Raw genomic sequence first — 15,636 nt, 5'->3', positions numbered from 1 at the left:
GGTTAAGTGTGCCTTGAATTCTAAATAAATCACAGACAGTGTCACCAGCAAAGCACCTTAACACCATCACACCTCCTCCATGCTTTACGTGGGAACCACACATGCGGAGATCATCCGTTCACCTACTCTGCGTCTCACAAATGACAAAGCGTTTGGAACCAAAAATCTCAAATTTGGACTCAGACCATTGGATGGATTTCCACTGGTCTAATATCCATTGCTCATGTTTCTTGGCCCAAGCACGTCTCTTCTTCTTATTGGTGTCCTTTAGTAGTGGCTTCTTTGCAGCAATTTGAACACGAAGGCCTGATTCACGCAGTTTCCTCTGAACAGTTGATGTTGAGATGTGTCTGTTACTTGAAGCATTTATTTGGGCAGCAATTTCTGAGGCTGGTAACTGTAATGAACTTATATTCTGCAGCAGAGATAACTCTGGGTCTTCCTTTCCTGTGGCGGTCCTCATGAAAGCTAGTTTCATCATAGCGCTTTGCGACTGCACTTGAAGAAACTTTCAAAGTTCTTGAACTTTTCCGTCGTTGACTGACCTTCATGTCTTCAAGTAATGATGGACTGTCGTTTCTCTTTGCTTATGTGAGCTGTTCTTGCCATAATATGGTCTTGGTCTTTTACCAAATAGGGCTATGTTTTGTATACCACCCCTACCTTGTCACAACACAACCGATTGGCTCAAATGCATTAAGGAAAGAAAGAAAGTCCACAAATTAACGAGACACACCTGTTAATTGCAAAGCATTCCAGGGGACTATCTCATGAAGCTGGTTGAGAGAATGCCAAGAGTGTGTAAAGCTGTCATCAAGGCAAAGGGTGGCTACTTTGAAGAATCTCAAATATAACATATATTTTGATTTGTTTAACAGTTTTTTGGTTACTACATGATTCTACATGTGTTTTTTCATAGTTTTGATGTCTTCACTATTATTTTACAATGTAGGAAATAGTAAAAATAAAGAAAAACCCTTGAATGAGAAGGTGTGTCCAAACTTTTGACTGATACTGTACGTAATATACCCAAGTGACATGGGTATACAGGGGTGTGGTGCGTGTATTACAGTATATACGGTAATATACCCACGTGACATGGGTGTGGTATGTGTATTACAGTATATACGGTAATATACCTGAGCGAAAGGGATGTACAGGGGCGTGTACTACAGTATATACAGTATTATAAACTGGGTGGTTCAAACCCTGAATGCTGATTGGCTGACAGCTGTGGTATATCAGACCGTATACCACAGGTATGACAAAACATTTCTTTTTACTGCTTTAACTACGTTGGTTTATAATAGCAATAAGGCACATCTGGGGTTTGTGGTATATGGCCAATATACCATGGCTAAGGGCTGTATCCAGACACTCCGTGTTGCGTCGTGGTATATTGGCCATATAACACACCTCCTCTGGCCTTATTGCTTAAATATACCTGAGTGACAGGGATGTACAGGGGTTCCGTGGAGTTGAGCAGGGTCAACTTCCTGTGGGGGTGGAGCCGACCCTCCGGCTTGCCCGCCTTGGCCCCGTCCTCTTTAGCTCCGCCCTTCTTGCCGTCTGTAGATGGACCGTCCTTCACCACCTCCGTGTCGCTCAGGCACTCAAAGAACTCGTCTTCGCCCTCGCTGTCGCTCCACGTGTCCCGTGACTTCCTAGGAGACACCTCTATCGTGCCCTCCACCGTCGCCGCACTCTCCGGTCCCAGGCACCCATTCTCGGTCGACCGTGACACCTTCCTCTCCCTCGTTCTCCCTCCTTTCGTCATTTTCCTCCCGTCATCCCTCGCTCTCTTCCTCTCGGTGCAGCAGTTGAGCATCTTGGAGAAAGACACACAAGCAGCAGAGGCCAAACTTTTGGGAGGTATTTGTGTTTGCGCGCGCGTGTGTGTGTAATTCTACCTGGTACAACCTTATCCCTTTGGCCCTTATCGAGCCATTTCTCCTCAACATGTCCCTGTGTGCCCAGAATTCTCCTTATGGGCACACAGGGACAGAGAGAGAAAGGCGAGAGAGAGGGAGGGAGCAGCGACGAGAGAAAGAGGGAGAGAGCAGCGACGAGAGAGAGAGAGAGAGAGAGAGAGAGAGAGAGGGGGAGCAGCGACGAGAGAGAGAGAGAGAGGGAGCAGCGACGAGAGAGAGAGAGCGCAGCGACGAGAGAGAGAGACTCAGCAGCGACGAGAGAGAGAGACTCAGCAGCGACGAGAGAGAGAGAGGGAGCAGCGACAGAGAGGAGAGAGAGGGAGCAGCGAGACAGAGGAGAGGGTTGGATCAGCGACGAGAGAGCGACTCAGCTGTGACGAGAGAGAGAGGGTTGGATCAGCGACGAGAGAGCGACTCAGCAGCAGCAGCGAGAGAGGGACTCAGCAGCAGCGAGAGAGGGACTCAGCAGCAGCGAGAGAGGGACTCAGCAGCGAGAGAGGGAGAGAGAGGGATCAGCGACGAGAGAGAGAGAGGGATCAGCGACGAGAGAGAGAGAGATCAGCGACGAGAGAGAGAGAGAGAGAGAGGGATCAGCGACGAGAGAGAGAGAGAGAGAGAGAGAGAGAGAGAGAGAGAGATCAGCGACGAGAGAGATCAGCGACGAGAGAGAGAGAGAGAGAGAGAGATCAGCGACGAGAGAGAGAGAGAGAGATCAGCGACGAGAGAGAGAGAGAGAGAGAGAGATCAGCGACGAGAGAGAGAGAGAGAGAGAGAGAGATCAGCGACGAGAGAGAGAGATCAGCGACGAGAGAGACTCAGCAGCGACGAGAGTGAGAGAGGGAGCAGCTAGAGAGGTAGTGAGCAGCTAGAGAGGTAGTGAGCAGCTAGAGAGGTAGTGAGCAGCTAGAGAGGTAGTGAGCAGCTAGAGAGGAAGTGAGCAGCTAGAGAGAGAGAGAGAGAGGGAGCAGCGACGAGAGAGAGCAGCGACGAGAGAGAGAGAGGGAGCAGCGACTCGAGAGAGAGAGAGAGAGAGAGACTCAGCAGCGAGAGAGAGGGACTCGAGAGAGACTCAGCAGCGAGAGAGAGGGACTCGAGAGAGACTCAGCAGCGAGAGAGAGGGACTCGAGAGAGACTCAGCAGCGAGAGAGAGGGACTCGAGAGAGACTCAGCAGCGAGAGAGAGTTGGAGCAGCGACGACAGAGAGAGGGAGCATCGACGACAGAGAGACGGAGCAGCGACGAGAGAGACGGAGCAGCGACGAGAGAGAGGGAGCAGCGAGAGAGAAAGAGAGAGAGAGGGAGCAGCGACGAGAGAGCAGCAAGAGAGAGGGACTCGGCAGCGAGAGAGGGACTCGGCAGCGAGAGAGGGACTCGGCAGCGAGAGAGGGAGAGAGAGAGAGGGAGCAGCGACGAGAGAGAGAGGGAGCAGCGATGAGAGAGAGGGACTCAGCAGCGAGAGAGAGGAGAGAAAGAGACTCAGCTGCGACAAGAGAGAGAGGGTTGGATCAGCGACGAGAGAGAGGGAGCAGCGAGAGAGAGAGACTCAGAGAGGGACTCAGCAGCAACGAGAGAGAGAGAGAGAGAGAGAGAGAAAGGGATCAGTGACGAGAGAGAGGGAGCAGCGAGAGAGCGAGAGAGAGAGACTCAGTAGCGACGAGAGAGAGACTCAGTAGCGACGAGAGAGAGAGTTGGAGCAGCGAGAGAGAGGGAGCAGCGAGAGAGAGGGAGCAGCGAGAGAGAGAGAGAAAGAGGGAGCAGCGAGAGAGAGAGAAAGAGGGAGCAGCGAGAGAGAGGGAGCAGCGAGAGAGAGGGAGCAGCGAGAGAGAGGGAGCAGCGAGAGAGAGGGAGCAGCGAGAGAGAGGGAGCAGCGAGAGAGAGGGAGAGGGAGCAGCGAGAGAGAGGGAGCAGCGAGGGAGAGGGAGCAGCGAGGGAGAGGGAGCAGCGAGAGAGAGAGAGAGAGCAGCGACGAGAGAGAGAGGGAGCAGCGACGAGAGAGAGAGGGAGCAGCGACGAGAGAGAGAGAGAGAGAGGGAGCAGCGACGAGAGAGAGAGGGAGCAGCGACGAGAGAGAGAGGGAGCAGCGACGAGAGAGAGAGAGAGAGAGAGAGACTCAGCAGCGAGAGAGAGAGAGAGAGAGAGGGACTCAGCAGCGACGAGAGAGAGAGTTGGAGCAGCGACGACAGAGAGAGGGAGCAGCGACGACAGAGAGAGGGAGCAGCGACGACAGAGAGAGGGAGCAGCGACGACAGAGAGAGGGAGCAGCGACGACAGAGAGAGGGAGCAGCGACGACATGAGAGGGAGCAGCGATGACAGAGTGAGGGATCAGCGACGACAGAGAGAGAGACGGAGCAGCGACGAGAGAGAGAGACTCAGCAGCGACGAGAGAGAGAGTTGGAGTAGCGACGAGAGAGAGAGGGAGCAGCGAGAGAGAAAGAGAGAGAGGAGAGACTCAGCTGCGACAAGAGAGAGAGGGAGCAGCGACGAGAGAGCAGCGAGAGAGAGGGACTCAGCAGCGAGAGAGGGACTCAGCAGCGAGAGAGGGACTCAGCAGCGAGAGAGGGACTCAGCAGCGAGAGAGGGACTCAGCAGCGAGAGAGGGAGAGAGAGGGAGCAGCGACGAGAGAGAGAGGGAGCAGCGACGAGAGAGAGAGGGGAGAAAGAGACTCAGCTGCGAAAAGAGAGAGAGGGTTGGATCAGCGACGAGAGAGAGAGAGCAGCGAGAGAGAGAGACTCAGCAGCGAGAGAGGGACTCAGCAGCAACGAGAGAGAGAGAGATTTCAGTGACGAGAAAGAGAGGGAGCAGCGAGAGAGCGAGAGAGAGAGACTCAGTAGCGACGAGAGAGAGAGTTGGAGCAGCGACGAGAGAGGGAGCAGCAAGAGAGGGACTCAGCAGCGACGAGAGAGAGAGGGACTCGGCAGCGATGAGAGAGAGAGAGAGTTGGAGCAGCGACGAGAGAGACAGCAGCGAGAGAGAAAGAGAGAGCCTCAGCAGCGACAAGAGCAAGAGAGGGTTGGATCAGCGACGAGAGAGAGAGGGCAGCGAGAGAGAGGGAGCAGCGAGAGAGGGACTCAGCAGCGACGAGAGAGAGAGGGAGCAGCGACGAGAGAGCGAGGGAGCAGCGACGAGAGAGCGAGGGAGCAGCGACGAGAGAGAGAGAGCAGCGACGAGAGAGAGAGAGCAGCGACGAGAGAGAGAGAGCAGCGACGAGAGAGAGGGAGCAGCGAGAGAGAGGGAGCAGCGAGAGAAAGGGAGCAGCGAGAGAAAGGGAGCAGCGAGAGAGAGGGGGCAGCAAGAGAGAGGGAGCAGCGAGAGAGAGAGAGCGAAAGAGGGAGCAGCGAGAGAGAGAGAAAGAGGGAGCAGCGAGAGAGAGAGAAAGAGGGAGCAGCGAGAGAGAGAGAAAGAGGGAGCAGCGAGAGAGAGAGAAAGAGGGAGCAGCGAGAGAGAGAGAAAGAGGGAGCAGCGAGAGAGAGAGAAAGAGGGAGCAGCGAGAGAGAGAGAAAGAGGGAGCAGCGAGAGAGAGAGAAAGAGGGAGCAGCGAGAGAGAGAAAGAGGGAGCAGCGAGAGAGGGAGAGAGAGAGAGGGAGCAGCGACGAGAGAGAGAGGGAGCAGCGACGAGACAAAGAGAGAGGAGAGAAAGAGACTCAGCTGCGACAAGAGAGAGAGGGTTGGATCAGCGACGAGAGAGAGAGAGCAGCGAGAGAGAGAGACTCAGCAGCGAGAGAGGGACTCAGCAGCAACGAGAGAGAGAGAGAGAGAGAGAGAGAGAGAGAGAGATTTCAGTGACGAGAGAGAGAGGGAGCAGCGAGAGAGCGAGAGAGAGAGACTCAGTAGCGACGAGAGAGAGAGTTGGAGCAGCGACGAGAGAGGGAGCAGCAAGAGAGGGACTCAGCAGCGACGAGAGAGAGAGGGACTCGGCAGCGATGAGAGAGAGAGAGTTGGAGCAGCGACGAGAGAGACAGCAGCGAGAGAGAAAGAGAGAGACTCAGCAGCGACAAGAGCGAGAGAGGGTTGGATCAGCGACGAGAGAGAGAGGGCAGCAAGAGAGAGGGAGCAGCGAGAGAGAGGGAGCAGCGAGAGAGAGGGAGCAGCGAGAGAGAGACTCAGCAGCAACGAGAGAAAGAGAGAGAGAGGGATCAGCGACGAGAGAGAGAGGGAGCAGCGACGAGAGAGAGAGAGCAGCGAGAGAGAGGGAGCAGCGAGACAGCGAGAGAGAGGGAGCAGCGAGAGAGAGAGAAAGAGGGAGCAGCGAGAGAGAGAGAAAGAGGGAGCAGCGAGAGAGAGAGAAAGAGGGAGCAGCGAGAGAGAGAGAAAGAGGGAGCAGCGAGAGAGAGAGAAAGAGGGAGCAGCGAGAGAGAGAGAAAGAGGGAGCAGCGAGAGAGAGAGAAAGAGGGAGAAGCGAGAGAGAGAGAGAGAAAGAGGGAGAAGCGAGAGAGAGAGAGAGAAAGAGGGAGAAGCGAGAGAGAGAGAAAGAGGGAGAAGCGAGAGAGAGAGAAAGAGGGAGAAGCGAGAGAGAGGGAGCAGCGAGAGAGAGGGAGAGGGAGCAGCGAGAGAGAGGGAGAGGGAGCAGCGAGGGAGAGGGAGCAGCGAGAGAGAGAGAGAAAGAGGGAGCAGCGAGAGAGAGAGAAAGAGGGAGCAGCGAGAGAGAGGGAGCAGCGAGAGAGAAAGAGAGAGACTCAGCAGCGACAAGAGCGAGAGAGGGTTGGATCAGCGACGAGAGAGAGAGGGCAGCAAGAGAGAGGGAGCAGCGAGAGAGAGGGAGCAGCGAGAGAGAGGGAGCAGCGAGAGAGAGGGAGCAGCGAGAGAGAGGGAGCAGCGAGAGAGGGACTCAGCAGCAACGAGAGAAAGAGAGAGAGAGGGATCAGCGACGAGAGAGAGGGAGCAGCGACGAGAGAGAGAGAGCAGCGAGAGAGAGAGAGAGAGAGAGCAGCGAGAGAGAGAGAGAGCAGCGAGAGAGAGGGAGCAGCGAGAGAGAGGGAGCAGCGAGAGAGAGGGAGCAGCGAGAGAGAGAGAAAGAGGGAGCAGCGAGAGAGAGAGAAAGAGGGAGAAGCGAGAGAGAGAGAAAGAGGGAGAAGCGAGAGAGAGGGAGCAGCGAGAGAGAGGGAGAGGGAGCAGCGAGGGAGAGGGAGCAGCGAGGGAGAGGGAGCAGCGAGAGAGAGAGAGAAAGAGGGAGCAGTGAGAGAGAGAGAGAGCAGCGAGAGAGAGAGAGAGAAGTCATGCAGAAAAACTCCTGACTTGTTATAACTTTTTGGTTGTTAAGAGCGAGATTGACACGACTAAATTAGCAAAAAATGTATAAGTAATCAAATTGTACAACTGAAGATCAACACAGGAGGAAAAGATTGACAGAGAGTGAGTTAAAAAAAAACAATCTTCATCGTGGTAGCTAGCCAAATTCAAATCTGTCAGCTAGCTTACCGTCTAGCTCTAACCGTTTACTGGTGGTAACCATAGCAACATGGCCACTGAGGCAGCGCTAACCGTTGTTTTTTGAATACCCAGCAGAAATCAAAACAGAAAAGGGAAGAATCAACTTTAAACACAGAATTCTGAGGGAGAACCCAGAAACTTTGTTTGCCGACTGCTCACAAAACGGGACTGTTACAAACCTGTTATTTTACACAGACCACACTACTGCCTGGCATACAGCTGTAACCAGGCATTTCAGCTATACCACAAAGATAGGCATCTGCAAGGGAAGGCAAATCCACATTTTTGAGGACAGCGATAAGGACCAGGAAAACAGGTTTCTGACGGTAAACATGTATCAAAACGGCACTATCATGGTCCAGGGCAGTGAGGCTGCACTCAGCTCTGCTGTGCAGGACTTCCCCACCCTAAGGAAGATAGCAGAAAAGAAAAGGACAGCACCCCGACCTCTCCCCTCACCTCAGGCACCCCAACAGCAGGACTATCCTCCCCCCTGCCTGCCTACAACCACCAGAGCCAAGACCACACTACCATCAGCCTGTTGAGAGACAGGCTGGCTCTGTTAGAAGTATGGATTACTGAGCTGAAGGAGCAGTCCCCCAGCTACACCACCACCAGCCCAGACACAGAGCTTCTACAGGACCAGATCAACCAGTGCAGGACCCAGCTGAAGAACTCTGTCCAGGAGCTGAGAGAGAGCCTTACCACAGCTCTTGAGGAGGTAAAGGCCACCATGAGGAGAGAGCTGGTGCAGGTAAAGGAGGAGATGGCAAAGGAGTTGTCTGTCATCAAGAGGGTGCTACAGCACAGAGAACAGACTGTAGAGACTCCTAGAGAGAAGCTGCAGCCCCTCACCACCCCTAACAACCCCACTGACCCACCTTTACCCACAATCCCCCCCATACCGACAACACTTTACCCACACCCCCAGTCAACAAAGAGGCCCACATGGAGACACCTACTACAGAGAGAAGCTCTCTGGCCCCCCCTGACACACCCCCACATGTACACAGGCCCTGTGTACCCCAGCCCCAGACCGTAAACGCACTAATCTGGTAAAACCCACTGAGGTGGCCATCCTCATTGACTCAAATGGGAAATTCATCCAAGAAGATAAACTCTTCCCCCAACACAAGGTGTGCAAAATATGGTGCCCAAAAACACAAGATGCACTCCACATCCTGTCCCAGCCTGACTTTGGCACACCAGGCCACATTATTATTCACACCGGCACTAACAACCTGCGAGAGGAACAGGAAAGAGTAGGCAGCCTGGTCAACAGAGTAGCAGAGAGGGCCTCTGAGTGGTTCCCCAACTCCCACATCACCATCTCCACTCTGCTGCCCCGCAAAGACTTTCATCCCCGTACCATTCAGAAAGTCAACGCTGACATCACCAGAGGGTGTGGCCTACTCCCGAACATACACGTTGCTCACCACCCAACAATCACCCCAGAGCATCTGCACGACCACTCCCACCTGAGGAAGCAGACAGTAGGGATGTTTGCCAAGTCTCTAAAGGACGTGGCACTTGGTAGACAAACACCCCATGCTGTACTGGACAGAGGAGCACCCAGAGACCCCTACCAGACCACTGCACCACCAAGGAGCCCCAGGCCCCTTCAACGCCACACCAGACCCAGTGCACCCCACAGGCCCCACCCACCACATGAGCATCACCACTTCCATCGGCTTAGCCAGACCAGACCGGGCCCAGCCTATTATCCCGCACCAGACCACCACCTCTACCAGACCAGAGAGGAAGTCCCACGGCCCAGACCTGGCCCCCCTCCACCTCACAGGGCCCAACAGCAGGACCAGCGCAGCTACGCGGAGGTCGTCAGAGGACAGGAGAACCCTGTAGGATTAAGTGAGATTAAACAGCTCCTCCAATACATCTGCACTAAACTGCACTAAACACACACGGACGCATACACACACACCACACACACACACACACCTATTGTACTAGAATTTACTTGTTCAATGAATAGGAATATTTAACAGAATAAATGTTAGCTGATATCCTGTTTCTCACTCTTAACAACTTATTAGTTAATAGTTACTGTATTTCTGACTGCTATTCTTTCTTTTTGCAACATGAAATCACTATCAGTTAGCATGTGGAACATTCAGGGTCTAAACTCATCAACCTTTGGTCTGAAGAGTTTAGCACTGGAGTTCAACACACATCTTAAAGATGTTGACGTCATCATTCTGCAGGAGACATGGTGTAAGGCTGACGTTGTCACTCACTGTCCCACAGGCTACAGAGAGGTCATTGTGCCGTCACAGAAACACAGCTCTGTCAATAGAGGCAGAGACTCTGGAGGATTGATCACTTGGTACAAATCCCAAATACAAAATCTAATTGATCCCCTCAAAATTGGCAAATACCACATTTGGTTAAAACTAAAAAAAGAACTTGTACTGACAGAAAAATATGTGTTCCTTTGCGCAATATATATCCCCCCTCAGAATCCCCATATTACTCAGAGGAGATCTTCCCCACCCTTGAGGAAGAGACGTGCCATTTCCAGGCCCAGGGAAATGTGCTCATCTGTGGGGACACAAATGCGCGCACAGGAACACTACCTGATCTAACGAGCACACGAGGGGACAGCTTTATTACAGACCATACTGTTTCTAACTGTCTTAATCTCCCCCATAGAAACAACAGTGACAGCACCGTCAACAAAAACGGAAGGGATCTTTTGCAGCTCTGTAGAAGCCTGGGTCTGTACTTTGTCAATGGTAGGTTACGGGGGGACTCTTTGGGGAGATTCACCTACTGCTCACCTCTTGGCCACAGTACAGTAGACTATATGATCACAGACATGGACCCTTCCTCTCTCAGCTCATTCACTGTCAAGCCACTAACACCTCTGTCTGATCACAGCCAAATTACGTTGTTCCTCAAAATAACAGACATGGAAACAACCACACATTCACAGCCCAGTAAGCTGTACAATATTAGAAATTCATACAGATGGGCCCAAAACAGCACAGGAGAATACCAGAAAGCAACCTGGAACCAAAATATCCAAACACTCTTAGATAACTTTCTGGATACCACATTCACTCACAGTAAAGAAGGCATCAATCTAGCAGTACGAAACATCAACTATATATTCAGGCAAACGGCAAAAGAAGCACAATTGAAATTGATAAAAAAAATAAAAAATCAGATGACAACTGGTTTGATGCAGATTGTAAAATTATAAGGAAAAAAACTTAGAACACTATCCAACAAAAAGCACAGAGACCCAAATAATGGTGAATTACGCCTTCATTACTGTGAGACTTTAAAACTCTATAAACGTACACTCAGAACCAAAAAAGCACAGTACAACAGCAAGCAGCTGACACTAATTGAGGAGTCAATAAACACAAACAACTTTTGCCAAAATTGGAAAAAACTTTTAAAAAATCTAAACAAGAGGAATTAGCGATACAAAATGGTGACATATGGACAACCCATTTCAAAACACTCTACAACACCGTTCAAATTGACACAAACGCAGAACAACGCCAAATCCATGAGAAGTTGAATGGATTAGAAAAAGCTATAAAGGACAATCAAAACCCATTGGACTCCCCAATTCCTGACCAGGAGCTCTATAAGAAACTTCAGGCTCTCAAATTTAAAAAAGCATGCGGACCTGATGGCATCCTAAATGAGATGCTCAAACTCACTAGTGAAACATTTCAATTAGCTATATTAAAACTGTTTAATTTGATCCTGAGTGTAGGTTATTTCCCTGACATCTGGAATCAAGGACTCATAACCCCAATCTTTAAGAATGGAGACAAATTTGACCGTAACAATTACAGAGGCATTTGTGTGAACAGTAACCTGGGGAAGGTTTTCTGTAGTATCATCAATGTAAGAGTTCTAAACTTCCTTAATAAGCACAATGTCTTGAGTAAAAGCCAAATTGGATTTATACCAAAACATCGCACAACTGATCATATTTACACCTTACACACCCTGATAGATAAACATGTCCACCAAAATAATACCAAAATATACGCTTGCTTTATCGACTTCCAAAAAGCATTTGATTCTATTTGGCATACAGGACTGTTCTACAAAGTTATTGAAAGTGGTGTAGGGGGTAAAACATATGACATAATTAAATCAATGTATACTGGCAATACGTGCAGCATTAAAATTGGTAAGAAAAGAACAGAATTCTTTAACCAGGGGCGGGGCCTTCGTCAGGGTTGCAATCTGAGCCCTGCACTCTTCAATATTTACATCAACGAATTGGCCACTATTCTAGAAAAATCCTCAGCCCCTGGTGTTAGTCTCCACAATTCAGAAGTTAAATGCCTACTCTTCGCAGATGACCTATGCCTGCTGTCACCCACAGCACCTGGCCTACAGCAGAGCCTGGACCTGCTAGAGCAGTACTGCCAGACCTGGGCCCTGGCAGTAAACCCCAAAAAGACTAAAATAATGATTTTCCAGAGAAGATCCAGATCTCAGGGAATTAGACCAAAGTTCTCAATTGGTACAAAATATATAGAGTACTGTACACACTACAATTACTTAGGTTTAAAAATAAGCTCAACTGGACACCTTAATGAGGCAGTGAATGAACTGAGAGAGAAAGCACGCAGGGCATTCTACGCCATTAAAAAGCAAATTCAAATTGAAATACCTATTAAAATTTGGCTAAAACTAATTGAATCTGTCATTGAACCAATTGCACTTTATGGCAGCGAGGTGTGGGGTCCACTTGCAAAACAAGATTTCATCAAATGGGACAAACACCCCATTGAAACCCTACATGCAGAGTTCTGTAAGATTCTCCTACGTGTCCAGAGGAAAACTACAAACAATGCATGCAGGGCAGAATTAGGCCAATATCCACTAATAATAAAAACTCAAAAAAGAGCAATTAAGTTTTGGAAACATCTAAAATACAGTGACCCCCTCTCATATCATTACCAAGCTCTGCAATGCCAAGAGCCGAGCAAAGAAAAGAGTCCCCTCATCCAGCTGGTCCTGGGGCTGAGTTCACAAACCTGTTCTACTAACACACTGAAGCCTCAGGACCAGAACATCCAATCAATCAGAATAAACCAAATTACAACACAGTCAAAACAAAACTACATTGCTTATTGGGAAACACAAGCACAAACACAAAGCAAAATGCAGTGCTATCTGGAGTGCAGTGCTATCCTTATTCAAGGTTTCAAAGACCTCTCTGATGAGGATAGGCTACCCGTCCTGTTGGGGGAGGACGCAGAGAGCTGTGTGTTGGCAGCGCACTACATTGCTGCCTGCCATAAGTTGAGGGACAGTGTCTGACAGACCAATAAACCTGCACATGTCCTCTACTGTATGATTATTGTTATTGTTGAATATATGGTTATTTTGACCCTTGGTTATTGTTGTTACTGTTGTCCCGTTGACAATATTTGATTCTCATTTTTTATTTATTTTTATATTGTAAATATCCAAAATAAGCTTTGGCAATATGTATATTGTTACGTCATGCCAATAAAGCGAATTGAATTGAGAGAGAGGGAGCAGCGAGAAAGAGGGAGAAGCGAGAGAGAGAGAAAGAGGGAGCATCGAGAGAGAGAGGGGGAGCAGCGAGAGAGAGAGGGGGAGCAGCGAGAGAGAGAGGGGGAGCAGCGAGAGAGAGAGCGCAGCGAGAGAGAGAGCGCAGCGAGAGAGAGAGAGGGAGCAGCGAGAGAGAGAGGGAGCAGCGAGAGAGAGAGAGGGAGCAGCAAGAGAGAGAGAGGGAGCAGCAAGAGAGAGAGAGGGAGCAGCAAGAGAGCAGCGAGAGAGAGAAGGAGCAGCGAGAGAGCAGCGAGAGAGAGAGGGAGCAGCGAGAGAGAGGGAGCAGCGAGAGAGAGGGAGCAGCGAGAGAGAGGGAGCAGCGAGAGAGAGGGAGCAGCGAGAGAGAGGGAGCAGCGAGAGAGAGGGAGAGGGAGCAGCGAGAGAGAGGGAGAGGAGCAGCGAGAGAGAGAGCAGCGAGAGAGAGAGCAGCGAGAGAGAGAGCAGCGAGAGAGAGAGCAGCGAGAGAGAGAGCGCAGCCAGAGAGAGAGAGCGAGCAGCCAGAGAGAGAGAGCGCAGCCAGAGAGAGAGAGCGCAGCCAGAGAGAGAGAGCGAGAGAGAGCGAGAGAGAGAGAGCAGCCAGAGAGAGAGAGAGAAGCCAGAGAGAGAGAGAGAGAGAGAGAGAGAGAGAGAGAGAGAGAGAGAGAAGCCAGAGAGAGAGAAGCCAGAGAGAGAGAGAGAGAGAGAGAGAAGCGAGAGAGAGAGAGCGCAGCCAGAGAGAGAGAGAGAGAGAGCGAGAGAGAGCAGCCAGAGAGAGAGAGAGCAGCCAGAGAGAGAGAGAGCAGCCAGAGAGAGAGCAGCCAGAGAGAGATAGAGAGAGAGAGCAGCCAGAGAGAGACAGAGAGAGAGAGCAGCCAGAGAGAGACAGAGAGAGAGAGCAGCCAGAGAGAGACAGAGCGAGAGAGTAGCCAGAGAGCGAGAGCGCGAGCGAGAGAGAGAGAGAGAGAGAGAGAGCGAGAGAGAGAGAGAGCGAGAGAGAGAGAGAGCGAGAGAGAGAGAGAGCGAGAGAGCAGCCAGAGAGAGCAGCGAGAGAGAGAGGGAGCAGCGAGAGAGGGGAGAGGGAGCAGCGAGAGAGAGGGAGAGGGAGCAGCGAGAGAGAGAGAGAGGGAGCAGCGAGAGAGAGAGAGGGAGCAGCGAGAGCGAGAGGGGGAGCAGCCAGAGAGAGAGAGAGCAGCCAGAGAGAGAGAGAGCAGCCAGAGAGAGAGAGAGCAGCCAGAGAGAGAGAGAGCAGCCAGAGAGAGAGAGAGCAGCCAGAGAGAGAGAGAGCAGCCAGAGAGAGAGAGAGCAGCCAGAGAGAGAGAGAGCAGCCAGAGAGAGAGAGAGCAGCCAGAGAGAGACAGAGAGAGAGAGCAGCCAGAGAGAGACAGAGAGAGAGAGCAGACAGAGAGAGACAGAGAGCAGCCAGAGAGAGACAGAGAGAGAGAGCAGCCAGAGAGAGACAGAGAGAGAGAGCAGCCAGAGAGACAGAGCGAGAGAGCAGCCAGAGAGCGAGAGCCAGAGAGCGAGAGCGAGAGAGCGAGAGAGAGCAGCCAGAGAGAGAGAGAGAGAGAGAGCAGAGAGAGAGCAGCCAGAGAGAGAGAGCAGAGAGAGAGAGAGCAGAGAGAAAGCAGCGAGAGAAGGAGTAGCGAGAGAGAGAGAGTAGCCAGAGAGAGAGAGAGAGCAGCGAGAGAGAGAGAGAGGGAGCAGCCAGAGAGAGAGAGGGAGCAGCGAGAGAGCAGCGAGGGAGCAGCGAGAGAGAGGGAGAGGGAGCAGCGAGAGAGAGAGGGGGAGCAGCGAGAGAGAGAGGGGGAGCAGCGAGAGAGAGAGAGGGGGAGCAGCGAGAGAGAGAGTGGGAGCAGCGAGAGAGAGAGTGGGAGCAGCGAGAGAGAGAGGGGGAGCAGCGAGAGAGAGAGGGGGAGCAGCGAGAGAGAGAGGGGGAGCAGCGAGAGAGAGGGGGAGCAGCGAGAGAGGGGGAGCAGCGAGAGAACAGCGAGAGAGAGAGAGGGAGAAGCGAGAGAGGGGGAGCAGCGAGAGAGAGAGAAGCGAGAGAGGGAGGGAGAGAGCAGCGAGAGAGAGCAGCGAGAGAGAGAGAGCAGCGAGAGAGAGAGAGAGAGCAGCCAGAGAGAGAGAGAGCAGCCAGAGAGAGAGCGAGAGCAGCCAGAGAGAGAGCGAGAGCAGCCAGAGAGAGAGAGAGCAGCCAGAGAGAAGAGCGAGAGCAGCCAGAGAGAGAGAGAGCAGCCAGAGAGAAGAGAGAGAGCAGCCAGAGAGAGAGAGCAGCCAGAGAGAGAGAAAGAGAGCAGCCAGAGAGAGAGAGAGAGAGAGAGAGAGGAGAGAGAGAGAGAGAGAGAGAGAGAGAGAGAGAGAGAGAGAGAGAGAGAGAGAGAGAGAGAGAGAGAGAGAGAGAGAGAGAGAGAGAGAGAGAGAGCGAGAGAGCGAGAGAGCGAGAGAGCGAGAGAGCGAGAGAGCGAGAGAGCGAGAGCGAGAGAGCGAGAGAGAGAGAGCAGAGAGAGCAGCCAGAGAGAGAGAGAGCAGAGAGAGAGAGAAAGCAGCGAGAGAAGGAGTAGCGAGAGAGGGAGCAGCGAGAGAGAAGAGAGGGAGCAGCGAGAGAGAAGAGAGGGAGCAGCGAGAGAGAAGAGAGGGAGCAGCGAGAGAGAAGAGAGGGAGCAGCGAGAGAGAAGAGAGGGAGCAGCGAGAGAGAAGAGAGGGAGCAGCGAGAGAGAAGAG

General features: G+C 51.9%; 1 protein-coding gene across 1 annotated transcript in view; it reads right to left on the bottom strand.

Annotated features, from left to right (window-relative positions):
- Window positions 1–15,636, bottom strand: part of LOC106582383 (rab3 GTPase-activating protein catalytic subunit) — a 139,785-nt gene that overhangs the window by 54,152 nt on the left and 69,997 nt on the right. The window contains 2 exon segments of the mRNA XM_082966901.1: window positions 1,445–1,551; window positions 1,582–1,828. Coding sequence (XP_082823027.1) covers window positions 1,445–1,551; window positions 1,582–1,828 — 354 coding nt within the window.

The sequence above is a fragment of the Salmo salar genome, chromosome 21, assembly GCF_965601325.2.
Source record: "Salmo salar chromosome 21, fSalSal1, whole genome shotgun sequence".
Taxonomy (NCBI): domain Eukaryota; kingdom Metazoa; phylum Chordata; class Actinopteri; order Salmoniformes; family Salmonidae; genus Salmo; species Salmo salar.
Note: the sequence above shows the minus strand (reverse complement) of the source record. Positions and strands in the feature narration are given on the sequence as shown.